General features: G+C 47.8%; 1 protein-coding gene across 1 annotated transcript in view; it reads left to right on the top strand.

Annotated features, from left to right (window-relative positions):
• The window catches only part of ASTN2 (astrotactin 2), an 877356-nt gene that overhangs the window by 290577 nt on the left and 569242 nt on the right, over positions 1–17537 (top strand). The window contains exon 5 of the mRNA XM_034664390.1: positions 8559–8666. Within this exon, the coding sequence (XP_034520281.1) occupies positions 8559–8666 (108 nt within the window). The remainder of the gene's footprint in view (positions 1–8558; positions 8667–17537) is intronic.

The raw sequence follows: 17537 nt of genomic DNA, 5'->3' as shown, positions 1-17537 counted from the left end.
AAAAATAACTTTTATTAAGTGTTTTTTAAAATTACCAAGCATTAAATGTTCATGGGAGGAAAATTCTAAAATGCAGATGAACAATAATAAGAAAAACATTTTAAATACCCCAAATCTAGGGGCGCCTAGGTGGCACAGCGGTTAAGCGTCTGCCTTCGGCTCAGGGCGTGATCCCGGCATTCTGGGATCGAGTCCCACATCGGGCTCCTCCGCTGGGAGCCTGCTTCTTCCTCTCCCACTCCTCCTGCTTGTGTTCCCTCTCTCGCTGGCTTTCTCTATCTCTGTCAAATAAATAAATAAAATCTTTAAAAAAAATATAAAAAAATAAAAAAATAAATACCCCAAATCTTAACTACTCAGAGAATAACCACTGAAGCACCTTAATATATTTCTTTCAATATCTTTTTATGCATATGTATATGTATTGGGTACATTTATATACTTTAGTGGGTATGTATTTTTAAAACACAATAGGGTCGTTTTACACTTACAGTTTTGCAGTATCCTTTTTAAAATTTAGTTTATAATTCTAGATCATAAACATCTCAGATTGACTTATGTCTTTATTTTTTAAATTAAAATATATTTATTTTTTATTACGCTCAGTGGAATTCACACTAAATATCAGGAAATGTGTATAAATTTACATGAGTGGAATCTCTATTTTCATTCTTCGCTGTATATTTTTTTTGCTTAACAATATATCATGGAGAGGTCTGCCTGTCAATAAATATGCATTTATGTCGCTATATTTAATAGTCTCATGAAAGTCTATTTTGAGTATACCATTGTTTTTTTTTTAAATTGGTCCCCTAAAAATGGGCCTATAGGTCATTTCCATTTTTTCCTGAAATAACTATCATGTTTAATTATATTTTACCATGAAGATTTTTTTTAACCATAATGATCAATTTTAAAAATTCAATATGAAACCCAAGAATACTGCATAATCCTCTTTCCTGGGGGATCAGGTAAACAAGGGTTTGAATCCAGGTCCTGCCTCTTGCTCACTGTGTGACTGTGGTTAAGGAGTTCAGTGTCTTCAGCCTCTGTTTGCACATTTGGAGGAAGAGGGATGGGGTAGTCACCTCTGGGCAAAGTGCCTGGCCTCTAGCGGTGCCCGGTGACAGGTAGCAACTGTGGTCCGAGCCTCTCCAAGTGGTAGATGCGTATGAACATCTGGGGTTTAGCCCTAGAGCTCAGAGCAATCGTGAGTTGTGTGGTTTAGGGGGCGTGGGAAGTTTTAGCCACTTTTGTCCTCTTCCGACGACGGGCACCATTTGTATTCCCTGGACGGTTGGGGGTCAGATGGGTTTTTGCATTCCCAAGCTACATATTTCTCTATCTGGTGCAGTTCTGGGCAATCTAAAAATGCAATATCGCTGTCACCAGCTCGAGGAAGACACGGAGCCTGAATAATTTAACATGTCACCACCATCCATCATGATACCAAGAGTGCGGGAGATGGAGTGTGGAGGGGCGGGCCTCCCAGAGGCTGGCACAGCAGGTTTGCGGAAGGGCGGTCGGAGAAGGTGGCTTTGCAAAGAAGAGCAATGAGTTAATCCTTATAGGGCCAGGAAGGACCATGCATCCCTGATCCTGCCCTAGACTTCCCCATAATACGACTTTCAGTTTGTTCAGATGCCTTGATTTGCCCCAGAGCAAACCTAGCATCAGGTCCTTTGTTTGCCATCAAATATCTCTCCCCTCTTGGGAAAGCCTCTAAATACCTCTGAATATCTTCCTTTATTTATCAGCAAAATTGAAATGATTCTTATGTAGAGAGGGCTTAGCATCATGCCTGGAATATCTTAATTGCTTCCTCACCAGAAAGTAAGCTTCAGAAGATAGAAAGGTTTTGTCTGCTGCATTCTCTGTTGTATCCTCAGTGTCCAGAACTGTGTTTGGCTCAGAGTGGGCCCTTGGTCGGTAACTGCCAGGTGAATGGATAAACGAATGAGGGAGTGTCGTGATTACTTGGGGTGGCCCCTTGGGCCAGGACTCCGCATGCCTGAGGTTGGCCCTGGGCAGCATGACTCTATAAGGCCTCACTCTGTGCCACGCTGTACCTTCTCCCTGTCTCTCGCAGCTCCTGTGCCCCCATTCTACAGCTCTACCCCCAGTCTTGTGATGTTGCAGAGGGCCTCTTTGTTTTAGCATTTTATTTGTTGGGGTAACATTCACACAACATAAAATCAACCATGAACTATTTAAAGTGCATAAATCACTGTCACTTCCCATACTCACAAGCTTGTGCAACCATCCCCTGAGTCTGTTTCCAAGACATTTCCGTCACCCCAAAAGGAAACCGTATATTCACAGGCAATCACTCCCTGACCCTCTGCTCTGTCTACCCAGCCCAGGCAACCACTGCTTTTGGTCTGGATGGATTTACTAATTTTGGATGTTTTACATAAATAGAATTGTGTAATATACAACCTTTTGTGTCTGGCTTCTTTCCCTTAGCAGAATGTTGGCAAGGTCTCCATCCATGTTGTAGCAGGTGTCAGCGTTCCTTTATGGCTGAGTAATATTCCCTCATGCAGATACACCATATTTTGTTTTTCCATTCATCAGTTGGTGAATGTTTGTGTTGTTTCTACCCTTTGGCTAGTGTAAATAGTGCTGTTATCAACATCCGTGTACACACGTTTATTTGAATGTCCTATCTTCAGTTCTTTTGGGGCATGCCTAAGGGCAGAATTGCTGGGCTACGTGGTAATTTCGGGTTTAGCTTGTTGAGGAACTGTCACACTATTTCTCACAGTGGCTGCACCATCGGCATTCTCCCTAGCAACGTATGCGTGTTCCTGGTCTTCTGCAGCTTCTCTAACACCTGTTATTTTCTCATTCTTTTGATTATGGTCCACCTCCTGGATGTGACATGGTATCTCATTGTGGCTTTGGTCTGCATTTCCCTAAGGACCCAGGGCTCCTCTTTTCATGAGAACAGAGGGTTTTTGCATCAGACAAAAGTCATTCAAATTTGGGGGCTCCGCCGCCATTTGTCCTTTGTGTGATCTCTGATAAGCAACGTTGAGCTTCTGCAGGTCGGCTTGCCTCGCAAAAAAATTAAGGTGATACTTCCCTCTGTCTCGGGCTTCTTGGGAAGTGTAGATGGGCGACTGCATCTAAAGTGCCCGGAGTAGTGCTTACCACACTTGAGAAGCTGCCTGCCTGTCTTCTTCAGGCTACATTCCAGAAGGTTCAAGACCAGAGGAACGGGGGTCCAAGGAACAAGGGCGAAGGAACTGCTGGTTCCTCTCCTCTCCTCTTCTCTTGCCAGTCTCAGGCCATTCTCACGTTCTCTCAGCCCTAAATGGAAATACTTGAGTAGTCCTGTATAATTAATGGCTGCACTTTACTTCACTAAATCACCAATTTCATATTAAAATACTAGCAGAGGGGGCCCTTTTCTAGCTGTCTGAATCATCTCCAAGTCTGTGTGTACTTGGCCTGTGGCCCCTTCGGATTATATGGACACGCAGAGACTGTAGGACTTGGGTGGCTGCCACCTCCCCAGGATGTCACAGAAGGCAGAGAGTCACTCTTCCCCCCAAGGCACTTCCTTTTCTTCTGTGAAACTCAGGCAAACATCGAATGAATGAGTCATGTGCTGTCACCCTCACTTCTTTGGTCTTAATTCTCTTTACATACGTTCTATCATTTTCCTCATAATGACCATGTGGGCTGAGGGTTCTTGTTCCCCCTTTTAAAGATGAACTCAGAGAGGGTAGGTGGCTCACCTAAGCTCACACAGCTAGAAGTGAGACCTCAGATTAGGACTCACATCTGACCCCAGCACGGTTGAGTCTTTCTACCCAAGTGGCTCATGGATGATGCCCAGGTAGAAATCTGCTGGACTCTAAGTGCCTGAAGATACAATGGCTGTTGTCATTTAGTGGAATCTGAGCTACCCCATTTTTCATTCAATTCACATTAAAAAAAAAAAAAAGATTCAATACCTTAGTGGGTCTGTGACTCACACATCTCTTTCTGTGCCCAGATCCCGGCCCTTAATTATGCGCAGTAATGTCTGTTGTCGAATGCCTCCAGAAGTATGCTCTCTGATATGATAGGCATTTGCACGCAGCTCGTCTGTATTGAGGGGTGCTGTAAGCATAAAGTATAGTATACCCTGGGTTTTCACCACTTACTTAAAAAAGTATAAAATATTTTAGTGATAATTTTGTGTTAATTACATATTAAAATGATAGGATTTTTAGTACATTGGGTTAAATACAATATATTCTGAAAATTAATTGTATCTGTTATTTCCCATTCTTTTTTTTTAAGATTTATTTATTTGTGTGAGAGAGAGCGAGCGAGCATGAGGACAAGCAGGGGGAGGAGCAAAGGGAGAGGGAAAGGGAGAGAATCTCAAGCAGACTCCCTTCTGAGTGTGAGCCCAGTGCGGGGCTTGATCTCACAACCCCAAGATCATGACCTGAGCTGAAATCAAGAGTCAGACGCTTAACCCACAGAGCCACTCAGGAGCCCCTGTTTTTCCCCTTCTAATGTGGCTCCTAGGACATTTAAAATGACAGATGCAGCTTGCATTATATTTCTGTTGGACAGGTTGGTATGGAAGCAACGTCTCTGAGCTTCAGCTTCCACTCTGGAAATGGTAGCTTGGTCCCTACAGGAAGGAGGTGAGGTCAGAGGTGGGGGAGTGGAGAGGGGCTGGAGAAGCTTTCATGGTAGTCAGAAGCACGATGTCCGTGGGCTTGGGCGTGTGCGATGGTGGAGGCATCACTAGGATCTAACTAAGCCTGAATGGAGTTCCTACTGATAGAACAAGTGCAGAGGTCCAAGGGAGGAGCTGTGAGAAGCGGAAAATCCTCCCTGGCTTTGGGGTGGGGGGGCAAGTAACACACCTGCTAATCCTCACAGGCGAAATCAAGCTTTTGCCACTGCTCTGCCTGTGTACACACACACACACACACACACACACACGTGCGTGTGCACACACAGAGTCCCAGGATGTTTTAGCCATGAGACAGGCTTTGCAGGTAAGCAGACCTGATTCAGCCCCCGCTCCCTCGCTTACTACCTCGCAGCAGCCCTCTGAGATGCAGTTTATTCATTTGTAAGACAGGGTTCGCCATGCCTTCCTTACAGGGATGGCTGTGGACGATCAATGAGCTAGCTGCACATATGTTATTGTGCACTGGTGTAGAGACCAAGGGAATAGACTCCGCAGCCATTGCCTGCATGTGAATTGTGGTTCCTCTGCCGACAAGCTGTGTGACCCTGGGCAAATTACTTAATTTGCTTGCGCCTTCATTTCCTCATCCATTAAAAAGGGAATGAAAGTAGCAACCTCCTTCCTAGGGTTATTTAAGGATTAAACAAGTCGATACATGTAAAGGGTTAGAACAGTGCCCAGCAGAGAGAGTGCTATGCAATGGTGAGCTTTTTTTTTTTTTTTAATTGTATTAGAATCGTCTGGTGACTTTCCTCACCCCTGCTAGACTGTCCAAATAGGGAAAGGATCCTGTCTGAGTCCTGTCTGTCATGTTCACCATGGCAGGAACATAGTAGGTCATTTGTTTGGCAGAGGAAGGAAAATGAGAGAGGGGGAGGGAGGATTTGGCCAGAAAGTTTTAAATAGGAGGGGGTGGTGGAGCACTGAAGGGGATGCGGAGGGGTCTGAGGTGGACTCCTGACAGGGGCAGACCCCACCCTTTTCCCTGCTGCCCAAAATATAGCAGGAGGGACAGGTGCTTCCCGTACATAAAGTAACTATTTTATCCAGTGCTCATTTTCCCCTTGGCCAAGAATTATGTCTACATGAGCAAAAACCCTCCCTTCCTCCCTCATCCCTCCTCCTTCCCTTCCTCCCTCCCCACCTCCCTCCCCGTCTTCCTTCCTTCCTTCCTTCCATCCTTCCTTCCTTCCTTCCTTCCTTCCTTCCTTCCTTCCTTCCTTCTTTTTTTTTCCTTTTTCTGTAACGGTAAAATATGTCAATGGCAGTTTAAAAGCCCTCCTGAGCTTTGGAGACCTTTGCTCTTCCCCTGCTTCCAAAGCATCTTTGGGGCCTCTGCCAACTCCATTTCAAAGGAGAACCTTTAAAAGAAGGGCTGCATCAGTAGAATCTGGAGTCTCCTACTGTCTCCAGGCCCTACCCTTAATTGCGGGAGGTTGGGCATGTTTACGCTAAGGGACAGGGCCAGGCCAAGCACACATTCAAGGACAGAGATCAGACATCGTTGTCTCCTATGCTCTCCCATCCATTACAACATACTATCTCAGGGAAGGGAGAGGGTGGTTATTAATCTTTCCACGTTACAGAGCATTAATTTGAGAGGCAGTGTCGCAAGTGGTTGAAAGTCTGAACTTGGCCATCGGTCACATGTAGGTACGAAGTCCAACTTCACTCATCATTAGCAAATCGCTTTCCTTTTCTGAAACATGGTTGCTTCATCTATAAAAGGGGCATCGGTACACCTCCCTCCAAGGGATGCTATGAGTTTGGAATGGGAGGGTGTCTGTGAAGCTGATCACACAGTACTTGGTGCCCTGATGCTGAATGGACAGTCTGCCTTCCCTAAGGTTCCCTCTTGAGTTATTTCCAGGAAAGCAGTTTGCATCCTAGGAGGCTCAGATGTGGAGCCGGACAGACTAGCCCAGAATCCTAATTCTCGTACTCATGTACTCATCAGTTGTGTGACTTTGCCCATGTGTGTCCTTGTGTCTTTATTATCTAGGTTGTTAATCACACTTCTGCTGTGAGTATAGCATGATGAGGATTGTACGCAATAATGTATCGGCATCTTCTAGGCACATAGCAGATCACTCAACATGTGGCTGGAATGAATGAACGAAGGCACAATAACCATATTGCAGACAGAGCGTCTGCAAGTGGGATTTCTATATCCTGAATGCCCTGCCAGAGAAATGCCTTAAGAAACTCTTGTTTGAGTTGAGCAATGTTTCCCTCTGATCTACGTTTTTCTTTTCCTTGGGTAGAATTTTCAAATAGGTAATAAGTTTGTATGGTGCTTGATTCAAATGATACAAAGTAGTTATAGGGAAAAGTGGTCTCCCTTTATCGACCCTGCCTCAAGCCACTTCTTCATCCAGCACTTCCGCTTCTGCCAGGTTCCTGAGTCTCCTCCCAGACACAACCTATCGATGTTGATGTCCGTGTCTGGAGATCTGTACCCAAACCAAAGGCCCTCTGCTTCCCTGCCCACCATGCGCCCCCACCATGCTCTGAAACTCTCCCCCCACTGTCTCTAGGGCAGAGAGCTTACCAATGCATTCATCCCTCTCTTCCCACATTCTGTGCTTTTTTGTTAATGATAAAAATATATGTATAGAAAAGCACAGAAAAAAAATTATCTGTATTCCTCCCTGCAGAATTAACTGCTGTTCATATTTTGACGTATTTCTTTCTGGCCTTTTATCTTGATCACTTTTGGAATCCACTGTTCATTGCGTGTAAATGCATCACCCACCGGCCCCCTCATTCCTGAGTGTGTCTCTGAAACAGCCCTTGCCCCCTCTCCTCCTCCCCATCCTCACTGCCCCCTGCCTCCCCTAGATGCTCATCGCCTCTCACCGAGGGGTCCCTGAGCCTCCCAGCTTCCTGCACTCTGCAGCACCCATGTTGAGGCTTCTGTGCTACTGTCATGACCTTCATGGCGTGCGTGGGTAATGAACGCGTCCTCTTGCCCTGGCACCTTCTGTGACCCGTCCTCAGTGTGGCACTGGACCTTCTGTGAAGCTCCAGTGATCCTTCCTGTCAGCACTCTACTCATCGTGGCCCCCACCCGCCTCCGCTGCCCCTCCCCAGGGATGCTCAACTCTTATGTTTCCCTGGAACTCCATTCTCTGCCACTGAAGCCCCATTCATCCTTCCAGCCCTGACTTAAATCCCCCTTCCTCCATAAAACCTTCCCAGGTCCTCTGTGTTGGGATGGATTGCTCTCCCCCATATTCTCAGCATCTCATTGTGTGGAAAAACATAACCATGAATTAGGTTAAAGGCTCCTTAGGATCCCATTTGTCTCCTTGACTAGCTCATGATCTGCAGGCTGGCAAGGACTGGGCTGTATCTATCTTTGTACCTCCAGTGTCTGGCTCTCGGCTTGGCATCTAGGAAGCAGTTGCTTGAAATGTGTGTGAAATTAAGTTGCCTGAAGTGTTGTCTTAGAGGCAGGCTCATCATACTAAGCAACAGTATAACTATCAGTTAGTTAGTTAGGACCCACCACAAACCAGATATTTTCTGTATCCTGTCTCCTTTAATTTCCATAGCAATCCTACAAGGTCAATAGTTATTGTCCCCATCTTATTAAGAGAGAACCCAGGGCTCAGAAAAGAGAGGCGTCCCCTCAAGGTCACACAGCATGTGGCTGCCAAGCCATGGTTAGAGCCCAGATCCGCCTCACTGCAGAGCCCTAACTCCGTCCATAAATCATGCCAGCTCCCGGGTCACTTGGGATTTACAGAAAGAAGTCTGGGGATGGGGTTGCTGATCTTTGGGTCGGATGAGGGATTTAACAAGCTCCAGGATGTTTACGTGACTAATGGATTGCTCTTCCTTTCAGGGGGAATCAGCTTTGGGAGAACTAAGGGGACTTCGGGTTCAGAGGCAGATGACGAAACGCAGCTGACGTTCTATACGGAGCAGTACCGGAGTCGCCGCCGCAGCAAAGGTAAGGGGGGCCTTGGGAAGGTTCCACAACCAGCATTTGTAGGAGGAAAGCCTGGGAGTCCGACTCGGTGCTCAATTACAAACCTCAACTTTTCTTCGACCTGGTCCCGATGTGGTTAACACAGCCTGGCATCCCAAACCCTGGCTAGACTAGCGTTGTTCATTTATGGCTTCCCCTTCCATTCTTTATTTGCTTTCTGCCCTACCTCATTCCTCAAAGGATTTGGGGAAGATTTTTTAAGTTTATGCAGTGAAAAAAAAAAAAATCCAGTCCAGGAATGAAATAAGTAAGGGAATTAGACTGAAAGCAAAATAGGAATAAGGAAAATTATTCAAACCCAGGTTAGATCGATACAGGGTGATGCATGCCATACTGTGTTTCGTAGTTCTTAGAAGGAGCTGGCAATTTAATGCAGATATTTAACAGTCAAAGTGCAAAGGGAAACAGATTCAGCAATAAAATGTGTGGAGTCTATGGGATAGAACCATTTATTCAGGAAATTCTCTTTACCTGACACCAAGACCAAAGAGAAAGTTCTCTAGTTGGTTCCTCTAAAGGGGACTCCTCCTTTTTGACTTTCGAGACAGTGTCTTCAACAGGTGAAATCTGTCCTGATGCATCATTGTTGCTCACAATGACACTCAAGGTAAGGAGGCGTCAGATGCAGAAGCAAGACTCCATAAGGGGCCGCACTTTGGGCTGAGGTCCACAGTGCTCTGGTGATCACACATCCTCTGAAGGGAGAATAGAGCATATTTCAGGCAATCACCTGTGAATGTAATTGTTCATCCCTGAGTGTTTTATATGGATGGGGAAGCGTCAAGTTCAAGGTTGCAATCTTGGAAGAGAACGGGTAGTGGGGGATGGGAGGGTACAAACATGTATTCTATGCCGGTGACTAAGGAGAGCTCCACGGGCTTAGACCAGGGCCCAGAAAGAAGTAAGGGTCCTCTGGCAAACATGAAAGCAACTAATCAAGACACGTGGCCCTCTCACCTCTGCACAGAGTGGGCTGAAGGAGTACCTGGGGTAGGGAAGAGGTAAAGAATCTCCCTTGTAGAATGGTTCTGCATGCATTCCATGCACGCATGGTGGACATTTAAAGAACACGGGTCACATAGCTGCTCTGGGCAACTTTTGCTCTTAGGCAAGTTATCTACCTTCCCTATACCTCAGTTTTATCATCTGTGAAATGGGCCTCATAATTGCCTCATAGACTCGGGGATGAATTTTATTAAGTTACATGAAAAGTTTGTGATGGGGGCACCTGGGTGGCTCAGTCAGTCAAGTGTCTAACTCTTGGTTTCAGCTCAGGTCCTGCCTGATCTCAGGGTCCTGGGATTGAGTCCTATGTGGGGCTCCATGCTCAGTGGGAAGTTGGCTTGGGGATTCTTTCCCTCTGCCCCTCCCCCCACTCTCTTGTGTGTGTGCTCTCTTTTTCTCTCTCTCAAATAAATAAATAAATAAATAAATAAATCCTAAAAAAAATTTGTCATGGCATCTGGTACATACTAAGGGCAAATTAAGTAGACGTTAGTAATGTCGATTCAGTTCTCATTGTGGGGTTTCCTGTGTCCCTATCCCTGGCACCTTTCTCGGAAAAGGCTCTGTGTGGGGAGTAGCTCTTTTGACATATCGCCTGGGAAGGTTCTGCAGCCTGCAGTGATTGGAATAATCGGGCCTACCTCTCACTCCTTCCCAAGCCTTGGCTCCCTGGTATCTGCTGCGTTGGAGATTTCGAAGTCGGTGATGGATGATTCTTGACCTGTCTTCTCCCTCCCCCACTCCAGCAGCCAGAATTAGAGCGGGGGAAGTCGGTGGGTCTCCTCTGCAGGACTGGGCTGTTTACAGCTAATTGGAAAAACATCCATCACGGAGCACGCCCCTCGTAAATCGGAGTTAAACTTTCAAAAGAAAAGCAAAAGCGAGCCACAGGCCTCGAGATAAACGGTTTGGCCCAGTGCCTCCATATGCTGCAGAAGGCCAGGCTGTGCTTCCAGGGACCGGAAGACAGGGTGGTGATGCATCCCCTCCCCACTGCACCTTCCTCCCCTGGCTCTCCTGCCAGCTGAGTGCTGCTGCTTTGTCCCTCTGGCTGTCCGCTAGAGCTGAGTCCTTCTCCCTCAGCCTCTGGTTCCAGCCACGTCTTCCTGTTCCTTCCCAGGCCTCTGGGATGCTTGCCTGCCTGCATGTTTAATTTCTACTTCTTTTTCTTGTTCTCCCCCTTTCCTCTCTCCTTCCCTCTTTCCTGTATCATGGCTTCCTTCTCTTCATCCCTCTCTTTCCTTTGTTCGCTTCTGTCTTCTCCATTTCTTTTCCTTCTCTCATTACCTTTCTCTCTCTTCCCCTTTTCCTATCACTCTCTCTTCTTTTCTCCAGCTATTTCCTGGTGGATCCTTCCTTCCTTCTTCCCTTCCTTCCCCCACTCCTTCCTTCCTCCCTCTCTCCCTCCCTCCCTCGTGTACTTCAAATATTTGTCAAACACCAACTGTGTGTCTGACACTCTTCTAGGCATTGGGGACACAAACCAAGCAACAATTTTTAAAAGACCTGTCCTCCTGGAGCTTGTATTGTATCAAAATATAAATATGTTAGATGGGGACAGATGCTCAGGAAAAAGGCTGCAGCAAGGAAGGGAGTGGAGAAAGTCGGGAAGGAGCTGCCAGTTTCAATGCCCTTTGCATCAGTTCCTCTGGCCTCTTTCCAGGGACGCCTTCCTGACACTGTGTGGCAGTGTCATGGTTATCGGTGCTGCTGCTGTGGTTCTTTGTGGGGCACAGACAGTGAATTTGGGGCTGGCAAAGCCTCGGCTCCAGCCAGATGCACTTAGAGCCCCGTACCATTTCTGCAGACACCGCGTCCACCCCCCACCCCGGGAAGGGCTGTGACCTGTCCTTACGGTTTCTTGTATGTGTATGAGAGTTGAAGCCCCTTCAGCGTTCACTGCCCTCATGGGGAAAATGCACAATATAGAGGTGAGCTGGGGGAAGTTTGGGAGCCTGTGGGGGTGAGAGAGCCATGGAGCGGGGTAGTGAGAGCGTGGATGCTTGCAGGGAGCTGTCTGTATTCCAGTCCCAGCCACGCCGCCGACTCGCAGGGCCTTCTTGAACGTGAACCTTCACCTCTCTGCACATGGGCGTCCTCCTCTGACAAGTGAGGCTAGTAAAATTAAAGCTCTAGGTTTAAAATCAGTGAGGTTTAAAATCCGTTCATGTCAGTCAAGCACACAGGCAGGGGTGAAGGAAGGAGAGAAGATGTGTAGGTGGTGGAGGGAGCTAAGCTGCCCGGGAGGAGCACCGGGCTGAGTGTGTGGGCGGATTTCTGATCTGCTGCCGGTCTTGTGGGACCCCATGCAAGTCACGCCACCTGTCCAGGCCTCTGGTCTTTTCTCTGAATCCAGGGGGGGCCAGGTCTCTGAGGTCCCTTCTCTGTCATGCTAGCGGGACTGGCTGTGTATCTGAGAGAATTCCCTGTTCACGAGGTGCACCTGGCCTCCTTTGCATCATGCCTGCCCCGGTTCCGAGTGCCTCTCCCCTTGCCTGGTTTTCCTTTTGGAGAAGGTATCTGTCCCTCACCTGAGAGTGACCTCTGTCATTCCATTGGACTGTGCGTTCACCCCCAGGCCTGCCCGAGCTCCCATCATGCCAGCCCTCTCCCCGGCCTCTGCCATCACCACCCCAGAGGCTCTTCTCTCCACATGCAGTGAGCCAGCAGCTCCCTGTGGGCTCCCCTGGACCACACAGGCCATTCTGATTGTCACAGGGAGGAGGTGATAAGGTGCAATGAGGTGGGGGAAGAAAGAGCTAGAACATCTGTGTTCTAGGAAGGGCACATCTCTATGCTGGTTGGAAAGCGTGACCTGGTAGCATTGAGAATCCATATTCAATCACCACACCCCCTTCGGTTCCAGCTGCAAACAAGACCTGGGCTATGCGTCCCAGCCCAGGGGCATGTGGACTACGATCAGGGCGTTCAGATGTTGCCACCTCCAAGGCTCAGAAGGGAGTTGGCACCATGGGGTCATCTGATAGTGACAGGAGCTGTGGTTTCCAGTCCCGGAAGGATTTGCCACCAGTTTTTGGTGCGACCTTGGCCACAGCCTTGGCCAAGCCACTGCCTGTGTGTGAGTCTCACCTCCCCAGCCGACAAGTAGGGGTTGAAAGGCATGCGCAAAAGCCAGTCAGTGAACATTGGTGAAGGTCTCCCTGAGGGCCACGAGTGGTGCTCCGGAAGGTGGTAGATACGTTGGAAGAGAGAGTGTAATAACCTGTTCTCTGGATGGTTCAGACTCTCCCAGCTTTGGGAGAAACAAGAGAGAGGAACACTTGAGAAATGTGGGAGGGCTTCCTGGAAGAGTGGGAACTGGAAGCTGACCTGGGCCCAGACCTGGCTTTGTCCCTGTGCATCCATCCACATGACAGGAGCCAGTAGTCTCAATAGTCTTGGCTTTAAAATGGGGTAGCCATAGCGCCCTCTAGGGGTGACTGCGAGGATTAAATGGGAGCTTGAGTGTCTGCTTTGTACAATGCCCAGCAACAAGCTCTCCCCTCTCCATCACTGTCATCCCAGTCCCTGTTGCCTCCATCCTTTGTTGCAAACCTCTAAAATCCCCTTCTCAACCCTCTCTCTTACTGCATTCCAGCCCATCCTCAACCCTGCAGCCAGAGTGATCATGTTTAAAATGTAAATAGGGTTCATGTTGCTTCTTTGCTTCGAAGTTTCAGTCCTTCCTTTTGCATTTAGGTTGGATGTGTTGAGTGGCTGGCCACCCATTTCCCCAGGGCTCTGTGTCCTCCTGCCACCCAGGCCTCTTCTCCAGCACTCCCACATCTGTCCCACGGGAACTGTCGCAGACGTTCTCTCCTGGAATGCCCCCCCACCCCCGCCCTTTGACTCACTGTGACATCTTCACTCACGAGGCATGTCTTCAGCCATGCCATCCTACCCCTAATTCCTGTTTCAGTCCCTAGTAACTGCTGTGGTCTTACCCCTCTGCAGACTTCATCACCACTGTAATTTTACATTTACCAGCATGTTCTCTGGGGGATGTTTGTATCCTCCACAGAGCTGGAAGCCTCATGAGGATAAGTCCACGGCCATTTGTACCTAGCTTTCCATCCCCAGCACCAAACACAGGGATGAGTCCACGGTAGGCACTGGGTTAATATTTTTCAATGCATGATTAACAGATGAATGAATGAAAGAAATTCCTGGCCTGGCGTCTGGATTATTATAAGTCCCCAGAGCAGATGCTACTTTTCTATCTGCCCCTCTTATCTTTGCTCACTCCATTTCCACTTGCAAGAACAGAGTCTGCAGTCCTTTCCTCTTCTCTTTTCTGCTCCTGGTGAGCAGAATTGAGGCCTCAGCCCTGCCTGTTCTTCTATTTCAAGGCCCCCAGGGAAGGACATGCCAGGTAATCAGAGGAGGGCCCGAGTACTGAATTAAGAAATCCCCTCTGCCTCGTTCTTTGAGCATGCCTGGAGTGTGTGAAATTTGAAGGGTTGTAGCAAGTTCAGGAGGCTCCCTAGCAGAGGAGGATACACCCAGGGCTGATGGTAGGGAGAGGGCATGGAGTAGGAGGAGGAGAGCGTCTAATGGGATTTTCCTACCTCAGTCTCTCTCTAGCATGTCCAACGAAAGAAGTGGAAGTGACATGAGATTCAGCTAGACCTGCTGTGAATCCTGACTTCTCCTCATCCCCCTGGTGTAGCCGCAGTGGGCTTTTCATCTCTGGGCACTTCCTTCTCTATACAATAGAGCTGTTGACACCCACCTCCCAGAGTGAGCAAATGTAGAGATGGGACATGCCAGGACTCTGAAATCCTGTTCTTTCTCCTGAAGTGTCCCTTTCCTTGAAAGCATCCTGAGCCCAAAATTAAGTCAGCTGAAATTTCATTTTTGGCAATAGGAGCTACTGGAAAGAGATTTGTGATACAGTCTGAGAATCAACCCTGGCTTCCCCGAGTCTCAGGTTTTTTTCTAAGGGAACTGGGACTGTCATTCAAAGGCACCTGCTATAGCCAGGTAGAACACCATAAGCAGAGAACCGTAGGGATCAATATGGCAATATGATCAATGTGGACAGGAAGAGAGACGAAGGAAGTGAGAAGCACAGACCGTGTGTGTCTGGCGGGGTTTCCACAATCAAGAGTCAGCAACCTCTTTCCGTAAATGGCCAATTCATAAACATGGTCGTCTTCGCAGGCCATGAAGGTACTGTTGGAACTCCTCAACTCTGCTGTTGGCCTTTGAAAGCACCCAAAGATAACATGTAAATGAAGGAACACACGTGTATCCCAAGGAAACTTTGTTTCCAAAAACTGATGTGGTTCCAGATTTCACCTATGGCTTACGGTTTGCTGAGTCCTGCCCTGAAACCTCACCATCACAGAGGGGATCCTCACCTGTAGGACCAGTGCAGGAAGCATGAGTGAAATCTCACGATGCTTTGTGAAATGAATCTGATTTCATTTCATGCATGGTCTTGCTGCCTAAAGGAGTCTATGTGTCCAGCACAGAGGTCTGTGTATGGCCCAGGAAATAACCATTCAATCTATCACTTGTTTGGGCTTCGACAATTCTGACCAGGTCCCACAGGATTAACTAATGAAGGAGTTCGAGCAGATAGATGCCCGCTGGGCAGAATTTCACCTTTATGAATCAGAGATGACACTACGTACGGCAAAGGACAGTGGACCCAGAGTTAGGAGATGCGTACTGAAGTCTGTATCCCTACCGCTAACTCGCTTCATGGCCCTTGTCAAACACGTGCCCTCTGAGGGCCTCAGCTTTCCCATCTGTCAGACAAGGATGTGTGTGCCTCGTGTAATCAGGTCGGAAGCGCATCCTAGTCTAACGTATATTTATGGAATCAACAACCTTACTAAGCACATGCTGGGCATTGTGGGAAATGGGGGCTGGGCTGCCAGCCTCAAGGTGATCATAAACTCCTAGGGGGTGCTGCGGTTCACACAGAGAAGCAGCGCTGAGCAGGAGAAGCTAGTGTATAATTGAAGGTCCAGATGAGAAGTGCAGATGGCCTGTCCACCCCCAGGCACAGTACTGAGCAGCAGACAGAGACGCCCAGCTGCTGGATGGTTCTAGCAGCGCCAACACCCAACGTGGGCCTCCCGGCCCAGCTCTGCGCGAATGGCTCTGTGGCCCTGGGCTACCGTCTCTCCCTCTCTTGCTTTTCTCATCAGCTGGTTGCCCAGCCAGTTTCAGAAACCCACATTTTCTTATTCTCAATCTCGTGCACTTTCCTCAGCTTTGCCAATTAGCTCCCCAGCAGAGACAACCAGAGTGTGAATGCCCTCCTGGTTTTGCCTCTTTCTTTGTTTTAGTTGCTTGTTTTAATTCGGCAATTCTTGAAAGGAGCTTTTCTGTAGTGATGGGACTCTTGAATTGTAAACAAAACTTTGTGCCAATCTGTATGGATGTATGATTTTTTTCCTTTGTGGTTCTCCCCACCAACACCCCCCCACACACTGACACACACACTGTTTAATCCTCTTCTAGAGGAAGACGACAGCTGAGGGAAAGTTCAAGCCCTATCTGCAGAAAAGGAGGCCTTTGGGGATTAAGGGTAGGAGACTGTGCTGGGGGCGGGAGGAGCAGAAACTCCAGGGAATGGGAATGGGAATGGGAATGGGAATGGGGTGGGGTGAAAGTTTGACAGAACAGGACCTGTCCAGTGTGAGGGCAGAGGCTAGGTGGTGCCATGGGGAAGGAGGCAGAAATGGGAGAGATGCCACAAACTGGGAAGAGCCCGAGTCTGTGGTTTGGAGAATAATGGCAGATGGGCCAGAGAAATGGGGAGGAGCCAGGCCCTGACTGCTCTTGGTACCCATCCCATCCTTTATCTGTCCTTTCCCATCAAACCACAGGGAATTTTCAGTCCTAAGGAAAGGACTTGTAATATTTTATGTCAATAGAAACCAAGGCTCAGGGAAGGGAAGCATTTTCCTCAAGTTTACAATGTTGCCTTTTCAAATGTCAAAGCAAATGGGGCAACATTTTTAACAGCAGGTGAATCTGGGCAAAGGGTGTATAGATGTTCGTTGTACTGTTCTTATCCTTGCAACTTTTCCATCAGTTTGAAATTATTTCCAGACTAAAATATTAAGTCAACAGTCATCCTTTCAGGTTAATTATAGGCTTCCGAAACAGCAGGCAGTGTTCCAAATCCTTGCTCTGCTGTTTCCTAACTGTGTGGCTTAGGGAAAGGCACTTTCTTTCTCTGAGCCTCAGTCTGTCCTGCGTAAAGGAGGATAAGTCTAGTATTCGTCCTTCTACTCTTCCTTAAGCTTGGGGTGAGGATTAAAGGAGATAATGTATGCACAGGGCATGTTTCCCGAGTGGGCCTGCCTTGTAATCACAGTTCACTAAATGGTAACCAGGGAAGTGCAGCAGTTTCCCCAGTGTGTTGACCTGCACATCGGTCTTGCTTCTAGAGAAGAAAAAAAAAAAAAAGAAAAGAAAGAAAAGACTAAATATTTTCAGGAGGAATATGAATTTGATGGGGCTGACCTCCTGGGGACATTGTGATATGGGTTTTCCTTCTGTCCTCCTTGCCCCTCGCCTCAGGTCAGCCTCTGTGGCAGGCACATGTGCAGGCTCCTCACTCTAAGCTGGCCTGCAGGGCACACCCCTAGGACCTACTACTAGAAAAGAGTAAATAAACACCAAAGACAAGGTGGATTGGTATTTAATCATTCTCTAAGCCTTTGTATCTAGAGTGACCTGGAAAGAAGGGATCCAATGCCCAGGCTGTAGAGGGAGGGATTGGTGTCAGGGATGAGGGACAGGTGGTCCTGGTATGGAGGGGATCCAAGACAGAAAAGCAAGGCTCCCAAATCCTTATTTCTC

The sequence above is a fragment of the Ailuropoda melanoleuca genome, chromosome 7 (assembly GCF_002007445.2).
Source record: "Ailuropoda melanoleuca isolate Jingjing chromosome 7, ASM200744v2, whole genome shotgun sequence".
NCBI classification, from domain to species: domain Eukaryota; kingdom Metazoa; phylum Chordata; class Mammalia; order Carnivora; family Ursidae; genus Ailuropoda; species Ailuropoda melanoleuca.
This window is presented reverse-complemented; position numbering and strand designations above follow the sequence as displayed.